Below are 27,069 nucleotides of genomic sequence, written 5' to 3'. Positions count from 1 at the left end.
CCTCTGTCCGCTGGGAGCAGACCCAGCAGAGAAGCCAAACATGCAAATAATGGGCAGGAAGTGTGGCGAGACGCTGACCAAATGTGTCAATCAAAACAGTCGAGCGGCCCTTCTCTCCCCTTGTGTAGGAAGCCATCGTGTGACAGTGGGGAAGGCGCTGTTTTGGACAAAAAATATGAGTGCCCCGATTACAGCTCAGAAGTCATAAGCACTAAAGAGAAACCTTATCCAGAGCTCTCCACTGGCAAGAAACTTGAAGAAATGATTCCAGTACTTAGGAAAGGTTCAGAGGAATCTCTGAGCCAGCTGGATACCACTGGAGACAGCGTGGATGCAGGCACTAACAGAGCTGGCAGCACCCACTGCTCCTGTACCCAGTCTAGCCCTTATACCAATGCGAACACCTACTGTTGCCACAGCTCTAGGTCCAGTCCAAGCCTTGGCTCCAGCCCTGTTCACAGTCCTTGCCTCAGCTGCAGGCCCTCTGGCCCCAAATACAGACACATCCGCCGCGGCAGCCTCCCTGTGTCTATGCTGGCTTTCCACAAGGTAATTAAGCAAATGGTGCTAACCCTGTTTTATAGCATTTTTAAGATAAGCAAAGCAACCGTCACTGTCCCATAAATGTAAAGCTTTACTCCTGACACTGCTGTGTTTTGTTCTCTTGTTTTATGCTTCTAGACATCGCCCTACCTCTCATCCCAGGGCAGTTCCTCAAGCGAACCGAGCTCTTTGACATCATCTCCATCTAGTTCTCCTCTTCCCGTCCACCGCAAGCGTCACCAAAACGGCCACATCCATCTGCACTGCCTCAAAGATGGGTACTCAAGTTTAGAGAGGCTCAACCGAAGGCCCCGGGTTAACAAATGCTCTTTGGAGAAACTTTTCCTTCGAAGGTCTTCTCTTGAAACCATGTTGTCGACCCCTGTTCACAATGAAAGGTTACCTACAGAAGAGACGAGGGACTGCAGCCAGGATCACAGCAGTGATGAGGGAGAAGTAGAAGCACATCCGGATAATGTGGATAATGATTTTATTCGGAATCGTAAAGAGCGCTCAACTGTCCTGGTGAGGCGGTTCTGCAAGAATAATCAGAAGGCATGTGTTTAAATTGATTAACATCATCATTTTTAATCAATTAATTAATCAGTGTTTTTTCAGCTTTATTTTAAGGCTTTAGAAGTAATCTCAACTGCCTCTCTTTTCCATAAGGTGACCAAGTCGGTGTGTACTGGCACCAGAGCGATTGTCAGGACACTGCCGTCGGGACTCATCTCAGAAGATGTCTGGGCCGTGGTTGTTCACTACAGATGTTGGACTCCCAGTAAGGAGGATACATGGCTAACTGTAAAGCGGGGCATGGGAGAAGACTTCAGAAGATGCAAAGAGATGCTGCGCTTTGCTGGACTTAAACTACATCAGGTAAGAGAGTGAATACATGCAGATAATGGAAGAAGGCATTGCTGTTAAAGCTGTTCGAGGACAACAGTGCTCTGTATTTATCCTGTCATGGGTTGTTTATCTTTCACACCCACGCTACTGTTAAAATGCTTCCATTAAGACATAACTGTAGCAGTGCACCCTAAAGGGATTTCAGACACAGCTTTGCTACCAGCCGTTCTTTTAAATAATTGGTCTAAGCCTAGGGTTATTAAGATTGCTTTTTTTTACGCGTTCAGCAAATGTGCTGTTCAGTCTCTAGTAGCAGAGCGTGATATATTAGTGTCCAATATATTGTTGTCACATAGGCAAGCTAATTAACTGGACCATGAAGGCCACCCAAAACCCCGGGCAGCTTTTGCACGTCTGTTCTTGTCTTGTTCTCTGCACTGCTGCCTTTTCGCACCGCTGGGACTGATCAGGTCCTCACTCGCACAGAGCAGAGACCACATGGCAAAGCTCTATCTTATTCAAGCCCTTCACATTTTGCTAAAAGTATAAACCTACATATAAATCTGCAGAAATCTATTCCATCATTGATCCACTGGACCAATGCCTGGTGCATCTATGTTTTGTGAGTTTATGTGTGGTTTGCTTTTCAAACTCAGCTACCGTGGGGAATAAAACAAAAAAACAAATCTTAACACTTAATAGCTGTCGTGGCACAAGAGTGTTTATGATTGATTGTTTCATCGGAGGAAAAATTGTTCTTGGTTTCTTGGTGTTTTTTTTTCTGTTTGCATTGAAATTGCTGCCTACAAAATATGAAAGATGAAAGATTTTTTCAAGGAATATGTAAATAGACTAACAGAGACATACTCTAAAACACACGGCAAAGCGCGCACACACTGGCTCTTTTGTTCGGGGTAGGCCCCTACTGCGGAAAAATGATTTATTCTCTGTTGGTTCTGCTCCCCTTATTACTGACAGACTGTATGACTGAGCCGTGTGTGTGTGTGTGTGTGTGTGTGTGTGTGTGTGTGTGTGTGTGTGTGTGTGAGTTTAAATGGACTGAGCAGGATTGGCATCTGCGTTAAAGTTACAGGCATGGAAATTGGAGAGAGGGCGAGCGAGCAAGACGTGGTGAGACAGTTAGAAAGTGGTGGAAGATGAAGGAAAGGAGACTGAGCCCAACAGAGAGAGAGAAAGCGAAAGAGCGATCCAGGACACACTGCTGTTTTTTTGTTTTTAAAAAAAAAAATCAAGTTTCCAAGCAAGAGAGTGTTTTACACACATAAAAACCTCTCGCAGGAGCTGTTCAACTTTAGCAACCTTTGCAGGGAAAACGGCGAAAACTAGCTGGCAGTAGTTTCTGTAGATAAATAAGCCATGCTTTCCAGCCTTAGAGGTGCACATATTTTGTAGGGACTGAGGATCAGCAGCATTACACATGCTTTCCTGTTGTTTTTTGTTATCTTATTCCTCCTTTTCCTGTAAAAACTTGAAACACATGGAGACTGAACGATACAGTGCAACCACTAAATTGCACAAGACTGAATGGCCAGAATTTCAGCAGTGTCACTTCAGATATTATGATTCCTAGTTAAGTGGAAAAGAAAGGTTTTAGGGGCTGGGGTTTAGTTTGCATCTAATGAATGTGATAACCAGAACTCTCGCCACCATTTAGATCGCTTAATTCAAATCAGATCCTGAAGCTGCAGGCGTGCCCGTGCAGGAACATGAGTGTGTATCTGCATGTGACTTTTAAATTTTTTTTTAATGTGTTACATTTTTACGATACAATTTTGAAATGTGCATTGTTATACGTGTGCGCCTAATTTTGATTTTTTTTCCTTCCTTTTTTTCCCTCAACAGAGCCAAATACTGTCTAAAGTTTCTCACGTGTGGCGGGCGCTTATGCACTGATGCCATTAAAACACACATAGTTCCACTCATGTGCGTGCTGCAGCGTGGTTTCTGACTTTTGCCAAAGAGTTTTTATGAATCCTTTGTGGTTGCAGAATTATGGCTAGGTAGTCTACGGAGAGCTGCTTTAATAATGAGCCTATTGAAAACTGGGGAGCTGCCAGCAGTTCCCTTGTCAAAACACCAGCTGAGTTCCTCCAGTGAAGGGTCAAGAGAGAAACTCTGACAACACCAAGCACCGAGGAATAAGTTGTCATCGAGATCATAAAAGAATTAGAGAAGGAACGCATCCATTTACCAAATCATACAGTGAGACATAGATGCAAGGATCCCCAAATCATGAATTTTCTGCTTACTTACTGGCTGATTCACAGCAGATAGTCACAACAGGCTTTTTATTATACAACAGTGTGTTTCTTTCAGGTAGCCGGTCATAATGTTACGGGCATTTTAAGTGATTGCATAATTTTTAACAAGATTCGCGCAAATTTGTTGACGCAAACCCTCAAACATTTACGGTCCGCTATGGTGCCAAGCCCCCGTGCACACAAACACACCTCTAAGCAAATCAGACTTTATAGCGTGCGGGCCTCCTGCATGTGGTGTTCCTCCTGACTCTGCAGTAATCATGTTGAGGAGTTTTCTGGAGGTATCCTGTGGGTTCGTGTGTTTATTGCCTCAGCTAATCAAGCAAGCCAAAGAACACAGTATTATGTGAAGGAGGGACAGGAGCAGGGCAGCGAAAGAGAGTAAAGGAGAGTTGGGTTGGAGAGAAAGAGAAGGAGAAGATGAAACTTTTAACAGTGGAAAAGGAGGAAAATTTACTATGGAAGAAAAGTGAGAAACCTCATGGTGGTGGTGGGAAGAGGAAGTCAAAACAGCTATTAACCCAAGACAAAGCTGTGAACCTGAATGTTTTTATGTGCTGTAATTAATGAGCCTAAGCAAACTATGCATTGTCATGACTATAAACTGTGGCCTAAACTACTTGCAGTACAAGCTGTACATATATGTTATAAAATATTTAAGATCTTAAACTATTATTTCTCTGCTCAGAGTTTGCTTTTCTGACATCTGCATTTGTGCACTTGCCTAAATACAGCCCTCAAAACCAAACGGAGCTCTTTAGGATCATACTGCAGCTACTATGTCTAGTGGTTTTGCACCTTTATTTTTCAAAAAAGGTTCCTCCGCATCCCAATTTCTTTATAAAATGCAAAAATCCTTATCAGAGTTTAACTATAATTGGCAATCTTCCTGTTGAACTGTGTTCATGCTCTCCGTGATTCAGTCTTTGGAAATGAAATTGCCAAAAGTATCAGGGAAGTGTAACATAAGGGGAAGGGGAGTGTCTCAGTATGTTATGCGAGTGAAAGCACTCATACACGTACCTGGCATGAGGATCAAATGGTCTCTGAAGGAAACATTTTATGTTTGCCTTTGTGGAGTCTACCAATTAGAGCCCTGCTGAGTCCCTTTATTAAATTGCAATGATGTCAGGAAAAGTGGTAACTGACCATTAAAAACCTTTAACATGAGCTGTATGGGCTAAGTGGTTATAGGGCTGGGAGATGGATGCTTATAAATATATCTTCTACCCATTACTGAGGATGCAAGTAGTTTTTAGGAGCATGAATACATTGTTCTCTCTGGGGATGTTCTGTGCTTTCCTATTTCCTCAGTGTGTCTTGTCATAAGTAGATCTACAGCCAATATGTTTCCATTTCCAGGAATATCTGTGGTGGGAAAATAGATTTTAAATGCCTTGTGCTGTCTATCAAAAACTGCTGTCACTGATCCTTGCTGAACAAGGCATCTTTAAATTCAGTACCATGGATCAGCTGCTAACAGGAGGCTGTCATTAAAATGTAATCAGCTCACTTATGTAATCATGATAATGTGATGTGTTGTTAGTCACGTTCCCTTTTTATGCTGCATCTCTAAAAAGTAATATTTTTTTCCATGATTTTGGTTTGGAGAACAACCTTTAACACTATAGTGTGTGCTCAACATCTCTCCCAACATCAGCTGGATTAAAGTCCACCCCTTGACCCCCTTCTAGCTGCACCTCTGTGCAACTCCATGTGGATAAGCAGTTTAATGGAAAAACATGTAACTCTATGAGAATATCAATGAGCCTCACTTTATGGTTTGCTGAAGAACAAGTCAGGGCTGTAAATCATAGGTGCAACATTATACAGAAGTCCATAATGTGCTCAAAGACTTCTTCAAAGTGAATTAAGTAGTTTCACCTCACTGTTAGCAGCACACACACTGGAGTCTTACATGTGGTGACAGAATTTTGTCAAGGAAGCAGATTATTTTCAGGTGTTTACTGTTGACGCAGCCAACAGAAGGCTTTGAAATGCTCTAGCCTATGAAAATAACTAATGTTTAGAGCATTTTAAGCATTAGTTATTTACAGCAGATTAAAGTTTAGATTTCAAACTTTCTTTTTCATGGTTATTTCCTTTTCTTTGGATCCCACATTATTACCTGGGGTCAGTCATCCAAAGCGACAGACAGTGCACAAGAGCGATAATGAAGAGAGAGCAGGCAGGGTGGAATGGGTGGAGAAGAGTGTCCGGGGTGATTTGTGACATAAGGATAGTGGCAAGAGTGAAAGGGAAGGCTGAGACCTGCTATGATGTATGATTTGAACACAGTGGCTCTGACAAAAAGACAGAAGGCCGAGCTGTAGATGCCGAAATCTTCATTGGGAGTGACCAGGGTTAAAAATTAGTATTTCAGAGAGACAGTTCAGGTTTAGTGCAAAGTTAGAGAGGCAAGGGTGACGGTTTGGACGTGTGCAGAGGGGTAGCGAATATATTGCACAAAAGATGTTGAAGATAGAGCTGCCACACAGACCACAGAGAAGATTCATGGATATGCAGTGAAGGAGGAACTGGAGAGGGTTGGTGTGACTGAGGAGGATGTTAGAGAGAGTGGGGGAGATGGAGACAGATAATCTGCTGTAGCAATCTCTTAAGGGAGCAGATGAAAGAAAAGGAAGAATTGATTTTTAGAAACTATTACTCTTCAAACATCTTGAGTGTCTCAACAAGTGAACCGACTCATAGATCTGCTCTTTAACTCCTTCATTTTTCTGCTTTTAACATATATCTATATTTTTTTTTTTGTTAAATCGGGTGCTAAAAATACAAAATATCTGGCTACTAGGGCCACATACAGCCCACTTTGATCTTAAATAGACCAGACGAGTGAAACTTCACTTTCAGTCAATTTTAAGAGATTTAACTACACATTTAATCCCCGAAATATCTTAATATAGGATGAAGAAGTGCAATTTCAACAGCATGTCTCAGTTTTTCTATATACCAAATGTAAAATTACGATCAAGTTCTGGTAGCTCACTGCCCACACTGTCCCATATTTATAAAAAAATAAAATTTTAACTGAATTTTTTCACAGTATACAGTAGAAAATGGTAACCTTTCTGTCATTAAGTTGTTTATCTATTGCTTAATTACTCTGTTTTGGTATGGATGTCTGTGAGTGAGGTCTTTATCAGCAGGAAAAGCTGAAAAACCTATAAAAATAAAGTTAAAAGTCCAAAAATGTATCCCCTCCTTCATATTTTCCAAAACTGTCCAGTGGACCAGATTGGAGTCTTTGCCAGGCCAATTCTGGCCCCCAGGCCTTATGTTTGACACCCCTTCTCTAATAAATATTTGGCAGAGAATTCACTTCCAATAAACCGTAGGAATAATAATTTGCTTTTGTTTTTTCAATACTTGGTTTGGCCTTGACATTTTTTGGGCTGTAAAGTTAAAACACTGTAAAAATACACAAACGCACAGCAGCTCACAGTTGTTCAGACTCAAACATATAAAATACTTCGATTTTAAAACACACAAGGTGTCACATCCATCCTGGCTCCTTGTACTGTGTGCGCATTGTTGTAGCTGTTGCAGTTGCTAAGAAAGCTCAGTTTAAAAGGCGGTCTACCAAAATCGGTTGCAGTCAAGTTTGATTCACAAAAACAACAATCCTTGAACACGCATGTCATTTCCTGCGTGGGTCGATTAATAGAGCGACCTCAGCTCTCATTACACCATTTTCCCTGTTTTTCTCTCTTTTTGTCATTGGTGGTAATAAGAACCATACACACACGCTTCAGTTTCATTCAATTTACATTCAGTTTGAAAAGAAAATATGAACCTGAAGATAGCCCTCAGTACTCCCCAGACTGAAGAAGTTAATGTGTAACATGTTTATGCTAAAAGTTTAATCTCAGTCTGTGCAGTTAGTTTTTTTGCATTCTACCTAACTTTTTTTTTTGTTGTTTAAAAAAAATGAACCTTGTCTCAAAGCAAGTCTGAGTGCTCCGTATATGAGTGAACATTTTTTTTCTTTTCATTACATCTCTGGAACAAATTTGATAACCATCCTCAAGGCTGTGGCTAATGTCAGGCTGACTTGCAGTGCTAAATTACAGCTGATTATTTCTGGTGTGCAAATATAACTGCGCTGACCCGTGCAATAAGAGTGCAGCCTTTGGCATATTAAGGCAGCTCCTGTTAAACTTCTTCATGTTTGCTCTGTTGAATGCCGTGTTCCCTTTAAACCTTTACTAGTTAAATATCCATGTGAAAGATGGCTTATGTAAGAGCTCGGATAATTACTTCTGTATATGTTTCTACATCTTGGTTACCAATTAGTGCTCGCTTAAAACGTCCAGAAAATATCCGGTTTTAGACCTCTGTTTAATGACAGATGTTGACATAAGCTCAGCTTGCGTTGATTTTTTTTTTCTCCGATAATTGTTTCTGTAAATAGACTGGTTCATTTTATCCTTAGGGTCAGAGACCTGGTATTGTTTTCTTTCATTCTATGCATATTTGCACAGAATGGTACATTTATAATAGAAAAAAACAAAAAAAAAGTGCTGTATATGTGAAAAACTTTCACTTTGCAAGGATCATTTTGAATGGATGTCAGAATCTCTGGCTTGCAGTGTGAAATTGTGATACCTGTGAACAAACATAGTAATCTATTAATCTAAATAGGTTAAGGTTAATAAAAAGGTAAAAGTAAATGGAGTTGCAGTCAAATTCACAGAGGGAGCTAGTCCACATGTATACCTTGTTTAATTTTTCAAGCCCACACACTTTATATTTACTCATTTATTTATTTATTTAATCAACAGCTGGAAAAAATTTCTTTTCCATGATGAAAGTAAAGAGAATAAAATCTAGATGATGCCAGGCTGTAAAATTTGCCTGAGCATGCCACATGTATATTTACAGGATAAACAGCAGTTATGAAACATTGTGTCTTGACTGCTTAGTGCAGGAAACATACTGTTGTTATTTGTACGGCTAATCAGCAAGGAGTAGAATTTAGTTACATATATTTCATACACACACACACACACACACACACACACACACACACACACACACACACACACAGACACACACACACACACACACACACCTATTGTGTAATCACATTATGGTCCTGCCACATTGTTTAAGTCTGTTTGAGGTCTGGATTTTGACTGGGACGTTGCAGCATCTTGATACTTTTCTTTTTCAGCCATTCTGTTGTAGTGTTGTTGATATGCTTGAGGTCATTGTCCTGTTGCATAACCCAATTTGTGCCAAGTTTTATCTGTCAGACAGACACTATGGCAGCTAAGATAGGCTGCAGCGATCCACAACCTTGAACTGGATAAGTGAAATGGATGGATACATACATACATACATACTTGCATACTTTGGTACACAGAGGACTTCATCACCCTCCCCATCACTGTGTTTCACAGTTTGTATATGGTGTCAGTGCTTTGTTTGGTTTTTGAAAAACTTTATGGCCACATATCTCTACTGCTCTGTCTGTGGTCCTGTCTGTACAGCAGAAACTGATCCAGAAATCTCATCAGATGCAAATTTGGAAAGTTGAGTCTTCCTGCCAAGTTCTTTTTAAAGAGAAGAGGCTCTTTGGAATAATATTCAGAAAAAGAGATAATATCGAGTGTGTAGGAGTTCTTTTGGCGAAAACGCCTTGTTGATGTCAAAGGTCAGACTGCTTTGAGGTAATTGGAAGGCAGCAACAAGACAAACAACCACTTGTTACAACCTAGGTACGCAGAAGAGCATGTTTGAATGTACAACTTGTCAAATGTTGAAGCAGATGGGCTACAGCAGCAGAAGACCGAAGCGAGTACCAAAAACTTTGCTTGACTCTAAAGAGACTTGACTTTAACTGCAACATTCGGTGGTAGGATCAGAATGTGGCGTAAACAAAATGAAAGCGTGAGAAGCTCCTCAGTACCGATTAAGCAACATTTAAATTCCACAGCATACCTGACCCTGCTCATGCCAAAGTGTACCCATTTTCTGATGGCTGCTTCCAGAAGGATAACGCACCACAAAACTCAGATCATCTCAAACTGGTTTCTTTAACATGACAGTGAGTTCACTGCCCTTAGGTGGCCTCCACAGTCACCAGACCTCAATCCAACAGAGCACCTTTGGGATATGAAGGCAAAAGGAGTTCCGACCCACTACTAATGAGGTGGCTAGTGTGTTTGTGTTGTCTAAAAATATTGCTTTGAGACAATAGTCTTTTCATTCTTGATTTTGAAGTAAAAAAAAAATCACATACCAACCCTACAGGAACACACACATCGTCTTACACAATGTATGTCACACTCATTTAACCTTGTGTCTATCCCTCTTGTGTTCTCTGTGTGTGCTGTGCCACTACAAAGGAATGTGCCTAGCAGGCCACTTTCTGGCCCAGCTGGGTGTTGTAGCTTAGCCAGAGATTAGTGTGTGCGTGCGTGCGTGTGTGTGTGTGTGTGTGTGTTGACACTCTTGGTGAGTCAAAGTGCTGGTAACAGACAAAAAGGGGTAGGACAGTAGGTGTCTTGCATGCCTTTGTAAGGTGTACTGTTTTGTGACAGTATCTCAAAACAATGTGGCCGCTCAGGTGTTAACTCGTGCCAAAACTCCATTCTCAGATTTTTCCTTTTTTTTTTTTTTTTTATTCTACATATACTTAAATCCGTTGCACTGGAGCACATGTGGGAGCTCTGATTGTATTTGTTGAAACAAATTTTACCTGCTGGTCTTCTGGAGTGACACAAAATGGCGTGTGTGTGCTTTCACTTTGCTTGGTTAAGAATGCGTGCGTCTGTTAGATGTTAGTTCAGGCCTTTCACACCTCTGTAAAAATGTGGGAAAACTGCACATCTTCAGAGTTAGGAAAGCGTTCCTGCAGGGACACTTTCACTGTGTTGCAAGATACAACGCACAAAAACAACTGTATAAAAGTCAAGATGAACTCAAAGCCTATATTTGTCACTCGATAGATGAAAACCACAATATAGTGTAGAAGCTAATAAAAATACTTAGAATTTTGGCCAGTTTATTACCCTCTAACAACACGGTTTCTGTATGTGTTACAGTATTTCCATACTTCTCTAGTGATATAATGACTGGGCCAAACAATCCACACAAACCTCTAGCAGTTTTTTCGAAAGACATTTGCAGGCAAATGAACTAGCAATATTTCTCCAAAAAACAGATAAAGTGAGAGCCTGAAGCAGTTGTGGGTAGTGCTTTTGTTATTGTGTTATTGTTGAAACTCAAAGAATAACACAATTGCTGCAAAAAATAGCCAGCCACCTCCCCTTCCTAACGCTTTAGCTCATAACTTAACAGGTCAACCAGAGGGGATTTAGCTAAAATTAAACCCTTAAGCTTCGCAGGATGCTGTTGAGTGATGCTTTTAATTGCATCTTTTGCTTTAGCATAGCAGCACTTAAATGCATCACCAAAGGCAGTGAGATTTAACAAAATAAAGTTTCTTTTGGTGTAATTTCAAATTGAACACCATTGACTAAACTGATAAGGCATATCTGAGTAGTTTTGGGAGCCCCCATACACAAACACAATCAAATCTGGCAGCCAGCATGAGGTTCATCAAGTGCTGCTTAAAATATAGACGACAACTTAAGAGTTAATGAGCAGTAGCCATGTAGTCCTTAAGCCTTGATCTGGATTGAAAAAACATTGCATAAAAGTGCTTTGCTCATATGCCCTCCCCTCTTTTTTTAATATAAAAAATAGGATGACAACTGCTGTGATAAAGAGAGAGAGAGAGCTGGTTGAACTGGGACAGAGCATAGCCGTATAAATCGGCCTCTGGTGCCACCTAGTGGAGGATAAAATGTTTTATTGTGCAGATGAATTTGGATTGCTGAATATTTTTGGTATGTGAGCATCTAGGGCTGCTGAACCTTGAGTCTTGATTAATGTTTCATGAGAAATCAGAAATTCCTGGCATACAATCTCAACTTACTGATGCTCTTTGATCTCCGTTTGGCGAGTGGGTCTGTGCGTTTGCGAGTGTGCTCGTGTAAGAGAAGGATCTGCACACTTTAGTAAATCTGTGCCTTTCTAAGTAGAGTTACTTTGAGATGAAGGCTGTTGGTCAGGTAAAAAAGTCGGCAATGTCACAGTTTTGGAAACATCAATAGCTTTTTTTTTTTTCTTTGCTTTTTCAAAAGTCTTGCCATAGAAGAAGAATTGAAACTATTAATAAGCTGATAAAATGTTTGCTACTAGATGTAGGCTATTACATTATTACCGATTACTGCCTTGCCTTCAAAATGTCAGAATGAATGATGTTTGTCACGTTCTGTAAAGCTCAGAATAACCTGTTAAACAGACTCATTGTACCCAACTAGAAGTCATATACTGGAAGTTATAAATTATTGTTTTATTCTAGACAGTTGTTTTTTGTAATGGTTTACATGCTTATCCACCAGATGGCAGCATGCTTTTTATATAAACAGTACGTTGTCATTTTCAATATTTATCTTTTCAGATTGTGTGTTAATATAATCTATATTTTGTAATAAGGACTCCAGTGTGGGGATGGCTGGCGTCTCTGGTCAGTGGCTGAAAAATTTGCAGTCTGTCAATGACAGACTGCAGTATATTATCGCCTTAATTAATATTGATCCAATAACATGTCTTCTAAAGGCAATTAACGCAGTAGATGTTGTATGATACATGAATCTGACCCCTCATTACTGGCTTAGGAGACTAGACTCATTAACTGCGTATTGATCAAAGCAAAGACCGAGGGCAGGCCAGCTGTTTGCTTTGTTCTGAAGACCACTTTGATGTCAGCTGCGCATGAAGCAGATTCATTTTTCCACTTGATTAGGCACACGCAATAGGACACACTGTATTCTGTTAGACCTGTGACTGTTCCGATTATGTGTGTCCACACCGGAGGGTACGCTCCGATTCCCTCGATTATGGCACAAAAGAGCCCAGGCTGTAGTTTTTAAGCAAATTCAAACACCTTAACGTGTGGTAGCATGTTCTTTTTTCTTTCTTTCCCCTCTTTTCTGTTGTAAGTTGTTATTACTGGTTATGATAACACTTCAGCATAACAGATATTTTCTCTCACAAAAGCCACTTGTGTTTCTCCAAAACATAAGTAACTCGGTCGCCGCGTGTTTAATGAATCGATCATCCCCACACCGCACATTTTGTTTGCCTCTGCTTATCCACGTAACTATAATCAAAGAATTCTTCTGCTAATGTTTTAAACTTGGCTGCCATTAACTCGCCTCTTTTATTTCTTCATCTGTTGACCGTCTCTGACGTGTAAGCAGAGATTGTGTTTGCACACGTAATAATGATACAGAGTTTGTTTGTAATAAACTGCAAGAGCTGTGGGCTACCACGTGTGTGCTGGCTTCAATCGAAAAGCTGTAATACTGGTCCCTTAATTAGAGGTTGGCATAGAAACACTCGCCAGAGCAAGGCTAATAGCAAGCGTCAAGTGGCTGTACCTCAGCTTCTATTGGTTCATTGGTCCCATAGCGTCACCTGAATAGCCAAGCTATGGCACATGAATATTGTTTAGCCATTATAAAGCTCTAAAGGTGACAACAGGTTTACTGCCGTTGGCTTTTCAAGGATCATTTAATGTTGCTGGAAAAAAAATGTAGTCAATCAAGCTTTTTAATAAGCAACACCACACATTCCCTATTAACAACACATCCGGTGTAACCTCTGTTAGCGTGTCATCTTTGTTAACGCGATATTTTTTTCATCTTAGGCTGACGGTCAAACAGTAATCAGTTGTAGCTTTGCACAGTGTACCACCTCCCATGAATTAGTTTAAAAGTAAAATAATAATAGAAGACTGTAGTTAATTGGCTTGTGTTTTACTCTTCTTAAGACTGTTTATTTACAGTATAATACCTTTAAGGTTCACAATAGGCTCAGATCAATTTCCCGATCTTGTTCAGGAACCGCACGTTATCTTCTTGTATTCCTAAATGTAACTAAGCACCTTTGGTTTGGTATCTCTTCTCATTTTTAATCCAGTTAAGTGACTGATGGGGTCTTTTTTTGGTCTCTTGAGAAAAGAGGGGCTTCAGTGATTAATTACAGGTTCTGTGTAATTGTTTTGAATGAAAACACAGAGGCCCCGTTTAAGTTCGGTCAGACATTGTTTACACATTGGACAGGCTCCTAGAGAAGGATCGATTAAAACCTTGTATACCAGCGTTGCCTGTGTTTCTGTGTGTTTATAGTGTGCTCCCTGATAAAATCTTCCCTCTTGTTGCTGGGTTGTGATGGGCTTGTTGCGTCTTAACCTAATATGGGGGTACCCTCTCTGTTTAGGGAGAGATCTGAGTCGCCGTCTCGTTTCTTTCCCTACTTTCTTTCTCGCGCCCTTCTTTCCCTTCTCTGTTAGTTTTTCAGAGATCTCTTACACTCCCTCTCTTCCTTCGTTTCTCTCATGCTCTCTGCCGGTCAAGCCCTCCTCTCTCACTTCTGTAAGTGTGCACACACACTAAGAGGGATTGGAGCTCTGTGCTTTTCCTTTCTCGTCAATAGATCAGCTTATTCTGTGCTACAGTAAGTAAACTGCTTACTACAAGTTCTTGCCATACTTTGAGAAAGAGGGGGAAAAACTCCCTTTCAGCTTTAAGCATCTTTTCATTCTGTCTTGTGGCTGTAGGGGACTGCTCTCAGATCTTGCTGTCTGATTAGTGTTACAGCAACAGGCTTTGGTGTAGTTCATTAAGTAGAATGTCTTATGCAACACTGAACACAGGGAGAGTCTCGGCATGGTGCTATCAACATGCATTTGAACTTCTCTGCTGTGTTTGTGTTCGCTTGAATGTGGAAGAAAAGAAAGCAGCGAACTTTGGAAGAGCTTTTTAATTTCACCTGTCAGTTGATGGCTTGCTAAAAGTGTCAAGGTAAGAAAAGCAACATTGGTATCCAGTGTACCCTAACAATAATGTGATATAGGAGTAATAACTGAGCCATTGTATTTCATCTAACTCTCTAAAAAGACAGCTTTCTTTTGCATGTAGTAGGTGGAGTTATTTATTCCTAATACTTTCAAAGGTGAAAAACATCCATCACGCTTATCTCTGGCTGTCTGACCAAGGCTGTGCGCTGTTATTTAAGCGAGTGTGGTGGCTCGCTGTAGTATGACATCATGAGAACTGTAAGTGGGGGAGGGTGGTGGTGTAGAGGGGTCCCACTGGGTGCTCTGGGTAATGGGTTTTAGATTGTTTTGGCCGTCATGATGACCCCACTTCTTTTCCCCTCTCTCTTCCTCTCTCCTCTGTCTTTACCGTAATGCTTCCTCATTTGCCCTCAAACTTCTCTGTTCTTTTTTTTTCCTACTAATTTAAGTCCTACCTCCTTCATGTGAGGATGGCAATGGGAACATCCTCATCAGCAAGGATTCGCACCTTTACTTCTTACTTTTTAACCATAAAGAGACTGCTTACATGACCACATATTTGCTTCATTGATTTAGTGTTTTGGTTGTGGGCTGGATCTTTAGCTGTAGTGCTAATCGTTGCAAGAGCACCCATCGACCCTCTTATCAGCTGCTTAGTGGCACACTTTGTGTCCTGTCTTTCTGCTCTTGCATGTATTGATTTGTGTGCACAACACTGTAAGTAAAAACAGTGAACTTATATTTAACATGAAAAAATATTCTTCACCTTAATGTGAAGTGGATCGTAGATACTACCTGATAACTAAGAGTTAAAAAGCAAGATTACTTATTCCATCTATAATTATTTTGTTATTAACGTGGTACTACTTTCTAATGACACATTGACCTGATGTCTTAATTCAGTTTAATTGAATTCAATTTTGGTAGCACGGTGGCACGGTGGTTAGCACTGTTGCCGCACAGCAAGAAGGTCCTGAGTTCAATCCCTCCAACAGGCCGGGGTCTTTCTGTGTGGAGTTTGCATGTTCTCCCCGTGTTTGCGTGGGTTCTCTCCGGGTACTCCGGCTTCCTCCCACCGTCCAAAGACATGCAGCTTGTGGGGATAGGTTAATTGATTAATCTAAAATTGTCACTAGGTGTGAATGTGCGAGTGAATGTCAGTGTGAATGGTTGTCTGTCCCTATGTGTTAGCCCTGCGACAGACTGGCGACCTGTCCAGGGTGTACCCCGCCTCTCGCCCTATGACAGCTGGGATAGGCTCCAGCGCCCCCCGCGACCCTGAAAAGGATAAGCGGAAGCGAATGGATGGATGGATGAATTCAATTTTATTTATCTAGGACGCTTCACAATGTAAGGTACAATACTACAGAGAAGACCCCAACAATCAAACCACCCCCTCTGAACAAGCCCTTGGCAACAGTGGGAAAGAAAAACTCAGTTTTAAAAGGAGAGCACTCTAGCAGAACCAGGCTCAGGGAGGGGCAGCCATCTCCCTGACTGGTTGGGGTTGATGCAAGCTTACAAGTATGATAGTTGGACTTTATTTCCTGTCTACTCACCAATTACTCTTTGAAAATTAGATTATTTAGTCCCTTCCTGTGCATACATTTATATGTTGCAATTTCTCTTGGCTCTTGTTTCCTTTGCTTTTTCTTCTTTTGTTCTTGCATGACCTTAAAGGATGCCCAGCAAGTGCAAGCACAAACTTGGAATCTGTGCAGCATGTTATTGTAGTTGCTGCATTTCAGTTCATTTTGTTTTAGTTTCTACTAAAGTACTTTGCCCATAGTTTTTGTTTTTTTTGTTTTTGCCCATCACTCTGCGTTTTCCACTGCTCTCAACTCTGAACATGACGCACACACAATAATACCCTAAGCTTGTTAGAGGTGTGAGGCAGTGCTTGGGAGGTGGGCCCAACTCTTGGATCTCTGGTAAAACTGCTCCTTGTGAAATTCAACAGGAGGATTATGATTCAAGTCACCGTTGGCCGTGCCTCTCCATTTCCTGTGTTGTGCTAACCTGTGTTTTTCTCTTTTTCACCTCCCTTTTTGTATTTCCTGCACCACTGTCTTATTTTTTTTGTATCCTTTCCCCTCATTTCTTTTGCCCCCTTCATTTTCACCTCCTCTTCCACTTAATCTTGTCCTGGTCGTTTTCTTAATTCCTCTCCTGCTTTTTGTTGAGCCTCGCTTCCTGTTTTGACAAACCTCCCTCAGACGTTTCTAATTGTTTGCTTCCTATTATTTTGACCTTTTTATGCTTCTGCCTTGTACAACCAGGCTTTCGGACGCTGTACGGGATGCTGAAACCTGATTACACAACAAGGGATCTAGTAGCAGCAAGTGGCATTACTAGTGGTATTTCATGAATAATGGGCTGTTATGAAACAGATTTAAATGTATTTGGAGTTCTAATATATACCTCTTGCGACTATATTTTTATTTTTGTTGTTATCACAGTTGTGTTTTTGCTGTAACAATCAAAGGGAATGTCAGTGGGAGTTGGGAATCCCTTGAAATCATTTTCCTTTTTGTGGGATCCCAAATACCCACATGCTTACAACACCCACATTACAATGACAGAACAGTATTGCATGAATCTAACCCACGATGACCCTCCCACTGAACATCTGACCTATAGTTATATCTTATGTGTCAACTGAGCGCATGCTGCTGCCAGTCTGGCACTCAATGTGCTTCTGATGTACCGCACACTCCCCTTGTCTCCAGTTTCATCTTTTTTAATGTGGTTGACAAGGCCGAAGCGCTCGCTGAGATGACGTTTCGTAATCAAGAAGCCAAGACAGTGCATGAAAAAACAAGTGCAAGCTTTGTGTTCATGAATATTCAGTTCTGAATCTGTGCAGCAAGTTGTAGGCATTTTTTTTCCTGAGTTCGTCTCTAATGCGTTGCAGGTGCTTGACTATGTGAATGCATTCCTAGCACCAGTCCGCTTGCTCTTGATTTCTAATTTCTTCTTCACATGTTTTGATAAGTGAGACTTTCTCAAGAGATTCTGTGTTTATGTAGACCAAAGTATGGAGTCTACTGTCTTATTCAAAGCAGATACTCGGACTCAGACATCAGGCTTCTGCAGTCTAAACACTTATTCTTCAAAAGATGAGCTTGAAGGCTGGACGTGTGTTTGTTCAGAAGTATAAATACACAGATCATAGAGTAAATACAGTGTTACATGTATACTCAGCCACTACAAACTGAGCGCACACTTATAAAACAAACATGAACAACAGCACTTCCAAGTCCGCGGCCCTCTTAGATGCATTGTTTTTGAAAGACAAAATCACATTTAACTGTTTAGAAATGTTGCAAATGGATGTTTATGGTTAACATAATTATTAATGATTTTTAATTGCATGTCTATAGAGGCCCATTTTCAGTTGTTGCAGCATTATGCTGTTGACAAAATAAAGATTTTGGTAGCATGATGCCTGCTTTCCTGGTTTAAAGCTGAAAACTGGCTTCAACTTTGAAAGAAAGAAGTGGGAGGCTCTGGAGCGTGAGCAAGAAAAAAAGACGAGACTGAGAAACAGATGCCACTTCAGGAAATCCGACGGTGTTGGGCATGATCCCCAGTGTCCTTGAACGTCACTGAAATAAACACACTTTATGTGTAAGAGTGCTTGAAAGTATACCAGGGCTTGAAGTGTTGAGGAAGGAAGACCTGCTGAAAATCAGTTACTTCAATTTGCAAGACAGGTGTGTCGTTCACACTTGAATATTTGGTTATTTTCGCAAATGAACATTAACATTTTATAGAGCCTGCATTTTTCATTTAATGCATAGCAGTGTAACTATAAATACATTAAAAAAGAGCTTGTACACAAAAATGAGACATAAACGTAGACACAAATGAGCACGGCACTCAGTCAGTAGTGAGACTGTCCAGGCTCAGGGTGCAGGAAAGCAAACATTACCTTCTGGAGACAGTAATGGCAGGAAAGGTTAGAACAGAGCAGGACAGTTCGGAGAGTTTCTTAGTGATACAAACCAGGATTAGAGGTTGCCGGGATAAAGAGGATGGCGTGATATGTGCATACATATAAATCTGCACCGGTGATTGGAGAGTAAGAAACACGTTTGCACCTTATCACATGTTCAGCCCGAGTGGCGGGACATCTTCTTGGCATGTTTGGGTTTGCTTGGTTTATGTCCTTTGATTTGGTTTATACTTTTCCTGGGGAGGGTGGGGTTAGAGTGTCCCTGTGCTGAGATAGAAGAGCTGCTGTCCATAACTCGCCCCTCACCTTGCTTTCAAATAGACGAGGCCCAGTTGATTTAAATGTTCTCGTCGTGTTGGGTGGGCAGGTTTTCACGTGTTCCAGCTTCGTCGGCTTCACTTTCGCCGCATTAAAGCAAACACACAGTCCAAAATCATGTGATTGAGTTTTGAAAGATTAGGCTGTGCTGCATGTAAAACTTCTAGTAATTTGTAGTATTTCAAGAATGATGTTGTGGATATTCAGAGAATTACAGAGTTCATTTCTATGCTTGGAGAAGTCAGTTTTTGGCAGTTCGAAGAAAAAAAAATGTTTTCAGCTACAGTGCTTTTTCTTCATACTCTACTATATAATTTATTTGTATGTTGTGCTCTTTGGTCCTTGTGTTTCAAGGCACAAACTCTGAGTAAAGTTTTACTTGGATGAAAAGAATAAATAGCTTCTAATTTATGCTTTGGGAACTTTTTGTTAAGCAGTTTAAGAACTCAGGGTTGCTTTAATATGAAATGAAAGAGAAGCCTTAAATATGTTAGGGTCTTCTTGAAGGCGAAGAAATACAATGTATTCATGCTAATCTTTAATGTAGAAAAGGGTAGGTTCTAATTTTGATATTATTTATTAATCAAGCAAATATAATCCGCATAAGATAATAGAATGAACTGAAAATTCCGGTTTCAGGTTGAATACTTTGAATGGACTAATTAGCTTGTTTTTATGCATCTATCAGTCATGAAATGTGTCGTGTTTGCAAGAAACTGTCATTGTAAACACACACCTACATTTTTCTTCCTTCCTGCAAAGCATTAGTTGTATTGGAAAATACAACCAGTAACCTCAACTAACCTAGACCCTCCAGGATGCTTCTAAAAGTAGATTTAAGACAGAATGATGCATTTCTGTTCCTTGAATGTCAGCTTCGTGGGAGAGTGCATCTGGGGGGGAGGGGGGGGGGCATGGTACTATTACAGTGGTTTGTCTAATCCCATGTGTACACTTGTGTTTAATTGCATGATATCATTACCAGATTCAAGTGTGTTTGCGTGTGCATATATGGAAATGGTGGAAAGGCAAGTGGAATATACAGTCGCGCCGTCTTTTCTGTGGCATTTTGCATTTGGCAGCTGAGCAGTGTTGAGCCTCGGTACTTAAACTTTGAATAATATATAAACAGAAGTATTTGCAGAGGAGTGTGTACGTACAGGTTGGTGTCACTGCTAGAAAGACACTGTTGATGGAGGTCAGGGGGTGTCATTGTGAGTGTGCATGTGAGATTGGTCGGAGAGATCAAAGTAAAGAGTTCAAGATGTGCATCGTTTGGATTTCAAAGGGATTGCATGAGCGTCTTCGGTGTCCAGCATGCTCATACATGACTTTATGCCTCTGGCATGATATACATTACGGCACGGGCATGAGTCACAATGGGTTTGGGTGTCTGCATTTTAGCATGTGTTTGCATGCGTGTGTCTTTGACTGTGTGCATTCCAGCTCGAAGTTCAGTAGTCTGTGTGGTGCCCTGCAGTGCCCCTTGCTAATCCATTCCCAAAATGGCTGTTGCCAGGCAGAGAAATTACCCAGCAGGGTGCTAATGGGACTAAATAGGAAACTCAGCTCTGTAGGTTTTATTGAACTCATAGCTTATATGTCAGGTGTAATTTTATTTTCTTAATATGCCCAATTAGCTGTTGAAACCATTATAAGCACCACACAGTTGATTCCTGTCCTCGGTTTAAGGTGTATGGATGTCAGCAAGGCTCAAACAAACATGCTCATAGGAACATAGAACAACTGCACCGTCACATCGGTGATGCCATTTTGCCCCGGTTGAACTCAAAGGTGAAAAGGAAATCATCTATCTAAGAGAAAGGTATGAAGGAAATGTCAGCTGTCAGGAGCTAACCTTGGTCGCAGTACTGCTAGAAGGTAGGTTGACACCATACAGTAAGTGGCAGCAACAAATGACTTTGAGTCCACGCTTTCCAAATGTCCAGGAATGGAGAAACAACATCATGTAAGATTTTACAACTCAACTTAAATTGTATAGCTTAAAGGATACAGCATAAATCCAGTATATACTTCCTATGCAGCACAGTTTTACTCTAGCTGAGCACTTAAAGCACAATAGATTTGTCCAGAATGGTCCAAAATGCAGATCATATACCAAACTGTAGGCAGTTACTTTAAAGACAATCAGCCAAACTGATAATATGTTACGTCCATGGGAGCTGTGTGGGTGCAGCCGCTTCTGGCATTCACAATTCCCCTAAACTGAGCTTAAGTCATTAAAATTTCTTGCACATGCACAGTGTAACATGAGATACAATGCTATATTAGTAGCAACTAACTGGCTGAATGACAAACTCAGCAGTGTTCTATAATATGAAGAAAAATGTGCCTCTGTATGTTGAATATATGGTGACCTGTAGTTTTAGAGTTTAGCCTAAAAAACAAAAGGAGGAGGTTGGTTTCCTTTTAACTGGAAATTCAGCCTCTTTCCCCATGTGTTTGCCTGAAGTTTGATAATGACTTTGTTTATTTGTGTGTGTGTGTGTGTGTGTGTGTGTGTGTGTGTGTGTGTGGTGCGTGTGTGAGGACAGCTGCTTTGTGTCGATCAAAAGCAGCAGCAGCAGATTCCCTGCAGTGTCCTCTGGAGTTGAGCTCACTTTAGCACACGTACATGCTTGTACGCACTCTTTTTCTTACTTTGTTAGTTCCCAATTTTCAGGTCTGTTGTGCTACTAAAACATTTGTTACCTATAAGAAAGAGTAAGTGTTACAGGAGAACAACAGACTTGATGTTGCCCCATGTGATCGCCACATAATGGATTACCTTGACTTTTTTCTTGTGTCTAAAAGAGCTTCTAGGGCTTATGGACCATTGTTTAGTCTGGGATTCATTGTTTTGGTCTTTCTCAAAAGCTGTTATAGACGGGGGTTATTCATTATTACAGCGACTTATATTTAAAAGTCTTAAAACAGTTGGTCGCTTTACAAAAGTGTCTTGGACTGCCAGATATTTTACAGGAGAGGAGAATACCAGGAAAAAAGTATCCAACAAAATAAAAGGAAATCCTTGAATCCATCCATGAAAATGAGGCCACATCTTTGGTGATTTAATCAAATGTCTTGTTATGGCTTACGAAACGTTCAAAACCACAACATATTTAAGGCTTTTTATGACTAATAAAAAGATCAAATACTCATATCGGAGAAAAACAAAACACTTTGATAATTGCTTATCAAAATAATGTACTTTCTTTTTGACTCCTTGAATCAGTTGCACCTCTAAACAGTTTATAGATGTAATTCTGTAGTTTTTATTTCTTCTGTTTTGGGGTTATTTGCAGCTGCTTGGCCCACTGGCATTTCTGTTGCTTTGATACTCAGTATTGGAGCATTCATGCAGTGTTTACTAGCAGCGAAACTTCTCTGCCCATGAATGTTTATTACTAATGGGAAACAGAAAAAAAAATCAAGCTCTAATTAACTCAAATTCAACCCCTTTTAAAATGCAGAATAAATATTAAAAGGCACGAGTGCTATGCATGACATGGGTCAAACATGGCGTTCATTGTGGAAAAACTACCCTTTTAAAGTAGTAGACTTAATGTCTGTTCGGTGGACATGCACAGTCTCTAGATGCCAGTAAAGGAAGGTCTTTTATGAGAAATGTTAGATAAGAAGAGGGAAAGAAATGGGAGAGGCGATTAGCCCAAATATGCTTAATGTCAGTTTTATATTTTTTCCTTCCAACATGTTGTTTAAAGTTTAGGCTTTTGGTAATTATGCTCACTCGCGTGCGTGTGCGCGTTTGTGTGTAACCCTCCTTCTTTGTGTTTCTCACTCTTGACTCTGACTCTCTCAACGTGCAGGCTGATATGTCTCCTTTCCCTGGGGATGGTCCAGATCTGACAACAGCTAGGCCTACACCCCATGCAGGAAACCCATCCCACTGAGATATAATATGCACGGTTGTGCATGTGGATATTATGCCACACCAGTGCCAGTCAGTGTCTAGTATTTGTATAGACGTTAGCTTTTCTGCAATCTTGCTCCTTTTGCTTTTTTTTATCAAGCAGTTGATGATCATACACTTGAGGAATATGTCCTCATTAAACTTGTATTGTGTTCATTCCCCACTCTAAAACCAGTATTGATTTTTTTGCCCCATTGTGATATCCATCCTCAGCATGAGCGCCCGCTTACAGTGCCACAAAATCTTTTTCTTAATAGCGTTTCTCTGAAATCTGTGCCAGCAGAGCCCCTGTGCAGGTTCAAACAAGGACAAGGAACAAGCGATATTTTTTTGATAATTGTTTCCTTTAAGTCAGATGGATTTTTTTCTGAGAAGAGCATGAAATAAAGGTCAAAATGTTCACCCAGTAAAGCTTGACAGCTGCCTCCAGCCTTCTCCTCTCCATCTTCCTTGTTATTCGCCTTTTTCTATGTACCACATATCTGTCTGTCTCACTCTGTCAAGGTCTTTTTCCTCCCTTTCTTCCTATCTGTTTTGTGCCTCAATCGCAGTTCTCTCAGTTAATTATTTCTTTTGAAGCTTTGATTTTTTTCTTGTCACTGAAGAGAAATTGCTTCTAAGAATGACTATGGTGAAGAAGCTCATGATAGTGACCTCTAATTCAAATGTTACGCAATACACTGCAACTACACCGGATTACATACATTTTTGTTTCATCTTGCGTATTCTATTAGCGCGTACAAGGGTATTCAAGGTTGTTAAAGATGATCATATAGTACTCATTATGTATGTTCAACTTCCTGAAAACAAAACCTTTAAATGGAGGTTACTTTTATATAAATAAAAGCCAACGTAATGTATGTATAGTGCTTAAAAAAATGTAAGTTTAATGCCACTGTTGCCCTTAATTACCAGTGCTGGTACTTCTTATAGTTCATGTTGTTACATATGCATTTTTAAATGTAGTGTTTAACAAAAAGCTGAAAAAATATACTAAAGCACATTATTATTTTTTGAGTTTGATTATAGTTGATTAAAATTATAGTTATTTACTCAGATCCCTGAACATAAAAAATAGTTTTAGTAGTTGAATGTTATGATTTGGGTATAAAATGTATTTATTTATTTTTGCCAAATAAATAATATTTTAATTTTTAGATTTCAACAATTTTTGCCAGATTTCTAAAATGCTTGTTTTTTTGTTTTCAATGAGAGTTGGTCTAATAAATTTGGTAAGCACTGTATGTGAAAAAGCCAAGCCTGTTTAGAATTGCTTGTGTATATTGATTATATGGACATGTATAAGGTCTCTTTCCTACAAACAGGTGTTTCCATTTTTAGTTCTTTGCAAATAACCATTTTGGTAATGGCTTCCTTTACAGGTTAACAACTATGTGGAGGAAAGAGAGGAGATCAACCTGATTCATCCTGCCAAAAAGCTCCTGTTGTTGTGCCCTGGATGTGTCTGTCTCAGGGAGTCTCTCTGGCCAGTGGACTTGGTCAGCAGCAGCCCAGCCAGCCTTGATCTGAAGCCCTACATTAAAACTCAGCACTGTCATTCATCTTACACCTCCAGGTTTGGATATTCATGTTTTCTTTTGTCTGAAATGTCCTGTTTAAACCAAAATTTGTTCTAAGGGAAGTGACTGAGTGCACAAAATGATACAATTTACAAAATGAAGAGAATTTAGGTGTGAAATTATACTGCATGCGAGACGTATGGACATAATTGGGGGCAAAATCTTGTGCTGTAGAGAATATTCCATTACTTTCTAGTTCTTAATTGGTCAAACCATTAACTAGTAAGAGTTTTGCTAACAGATTAACTGACAGTGGTGCTGCTTGTCAGCTGCATGCATCCCCAAAATGCTACATATTTTACCTTCAGTTATGTAATCTGAATGCTCTGGAAGTTACAGACTGGATATATCATGAGATATTTAGATTAAAGTTGCAAACAAACTTTATTTCTAGGTTTTATCGGTCTTGTAGCCAGAAGACGAAGTTGGGTTCCCTGCTAACTGGAGCACTGCTAGAGGCCACACTCGTGCTTGGTGCTCGCACGGCACTCCTTTACCCGTTGCCCCAGTGCCCCAACAGCCACGCTGTCTTGAAAGGTAGGCTTCATGCTGTTGTTTGCATGCACGTAATCTTGGGAAAATAACTTAATGTGATATAGAGTATGTGTATCTTAAATACACAGACAGATGACACATTATAAGGAAAAAAATTAATAAATTATGCTGTGGAGGACATTTTTGCTGGCATGGTTTGATCCCACTTATTCTACTTGTTCTGAGTGAAACATGTTCTCTGCTATAATGCCCGCATCACAGGGCATGAGACGACATAGAAAGGTTTGAGAAGTATGAAGTGACCTAAATGCTATCCTATTTGCAATCATCATCTCGATGTGAACAAAGAACTGTGGAATATTTTGGACTGACAGCGCTGTCCACCATCACAAAACACAGAACACAGAATGAGGCAGCATCCTTTGGAAGAGACTCCTGAGACTTGGAGGATCTATTCCAGTGCACACTGAAGCTGTTCTGGCAGAATGTGATGGTCTAACACCTTACTAAGACACTTTCTGTTAAGATTTCCATTAATTTGACACCTGTCTCAACATTATAGGATAATTGGCTCTTATTTCTGCTCATAAGATAATAAACAGAGGTGCACAAATTGGATCCCAAGTGAAGCGGGAACTTCTGGGATTCTCATTATTCCCCTGCGGTCTATTGCTCCCCTCGTTTTCCTCCTCTCTGCACTTTTCCCACATGATTCCTTATCCACAGCGTGATCTGGGTATGTTGGGGTCTGTAGCTGATCCCAGTGGTTGGCCTTTCCCTCTTTCCATTCTCTTTTATTTGCCTTGCTGTGTTCTCTCCATTCACATAGCCCTCACCGTCTCCCCCTTTCCCTTCTATTCTCTAATTTAGATACACTCGTGCTCACGTGGTTTAAGAAGGAAGGAAAAACTTCCAGACATTACAGAGTCTACACAACACTCATTACACACACATGAGGTTATCTGAAAAGAGGCGATATGCACTTCAAACATGCTTGCGCCGCTCCCCAGAAAAGCTTCGGAATCACAGCATGATAGACTTACATTCCAGCTTTTTATGCAGCAGAGGATCATCAAGCTCTGCCACTTAAATGCTTTGAGGAGTAAATTAAAATGTCAGTTGTGAGAAGATAAGACAATAAGCTAAATTCTATCATGCATATTGCATTTCACCTCTTTTTCTCACTCTCACTGCCCTTTTCCCTCAGTCTCCACATGACTTCATTGTCCAACCAGTCAGGTTGTCGGTCCGTTGTTCAGCTGTCTGTCTACCTTCTCTGTAGAGATGTTACGTATGACTTAAATGTAAGCCAATACTGTCATTAATTTCCACTGGCAGTGAGACAGCGGACAGGCTGTCTCTGACAGGATCAAGGAGACACACACACTCAGATGCACACACAAGTATGCAAACACATTTTTCTGTTTCTTTCTTTTTGATTTGCTCTCGGTCGTGTTAATAATTATAAAGCATTTGTTTTTGTCAGGCCAGCTTTTTTGAGGCAACACACAATCGCACACAGACGCACGCTTACACAGTGCATATCTTTAACGTGACACACTGTTCTGTTCTAATGGGTGTTACAGGAAACAGAATTGAGCCAGACACGCGCACACATAGCAGCTTAGAAGTCTTGCTCATGCATAGCATGAACCCCCGCCCGTCAAAACTTGTAGAATTTGTTATCAAGCAACAAAGTTAGTTACCCATAGCCATGTTATTGTGCTTTTAAATAGGCATGTGTTGCTATTGTGATGTAATATATTTATTGAATCTAATTTGAATGATTTTATATTTGGTTTATTTTTAGTTCAGAGACTATGATATCCCTGTAACAAACACATGCTGTAGTTTTCCTCTTTTAAAAGCTCTGAATCATTTATGAGCCTAGAAGTAAGGAGTGCTGAATTGAAAAGTCAGAAGTGGTCTTTATTACTGTAAAATTGGCCTTGGGTAAGGCATTGACTCCCCCAGCTGACATTTTGTCAGGGCACAGGTTTTAAGACGTGAAGGCTAAAGTGATTATCTGATGTCATAAAAGACATTTTATTATCCCGAGTTTGGGCAAGCTCTGCATTAAGTTTCAAACTTGGATAGTGTTGGTGTTGTTATTGCTTTCTTACCATTTTTGGTATTGTTCCTCTCTTCAGTGCTCTAACCTGATTCTGGTCTTTATGTTTTTTCAAAGCTTTACAATCAAAGTTATGTAGCTG

General features: G+C 40.3%; 1 protein-coding gene across 6 annotated transcripts in view; it reads left to right on the top strand.

The window, feature by feature from the left end:
• The first annotated feature begins 8 nt into the window (after positions 1-8).
• plce1 (phospholipase C, epsilon 1) overlaps positions 9-27,069 on the top strand; it is a 65,858-nt gene continuing 38,797 nt past the window's right edge. For all 6 annotated transcript variants that reach the window (XM_005747368.1, XM_005747369.1, XM_013914413.1 and 3 more), the window contains exons 1-5: positions 9-549; positions 682-1,098; positions 1,213-1,422; positions 24,164-24,357; positions 24,756-24,898. In XM_005747368.1, the coding sequence (XP_005747425.1) occupies positions 82-549; positions 682-1,098; positions 1,213-1,422; positions 24,164-24,357; positions 24,756-24,898 (1,432 nt within the window). In that variant the 5' untranslated portion in view covers positions 9-81. The remainder of the gene's footprint in view (positions 550-681; positions 1,099-1,212; positions 1,423-24,163; positions 24,358-24,755; positions 24,899-27,069) is intronic.

This window comes from Pundamilia nyererei, unplaced genomic scaffold (assembly GCF_000239375.1).
Source record: "Pundamilia nyererei isolate P.nyererei 1_Seehausen unplaced genomic scaffold, PunNye1.0 scaffold00196, whole genome shotgun sequence".
Taxonomy (NCBI): Eukaryota; Metazoa; Chordata; class Actinopteri; order Cichliformes; family Cichlidae; genus Pundamilia; species Pundamilia nyererei.
This window is presented reverse-complemented; position numbering and strand designations above follow the sequence as displayed.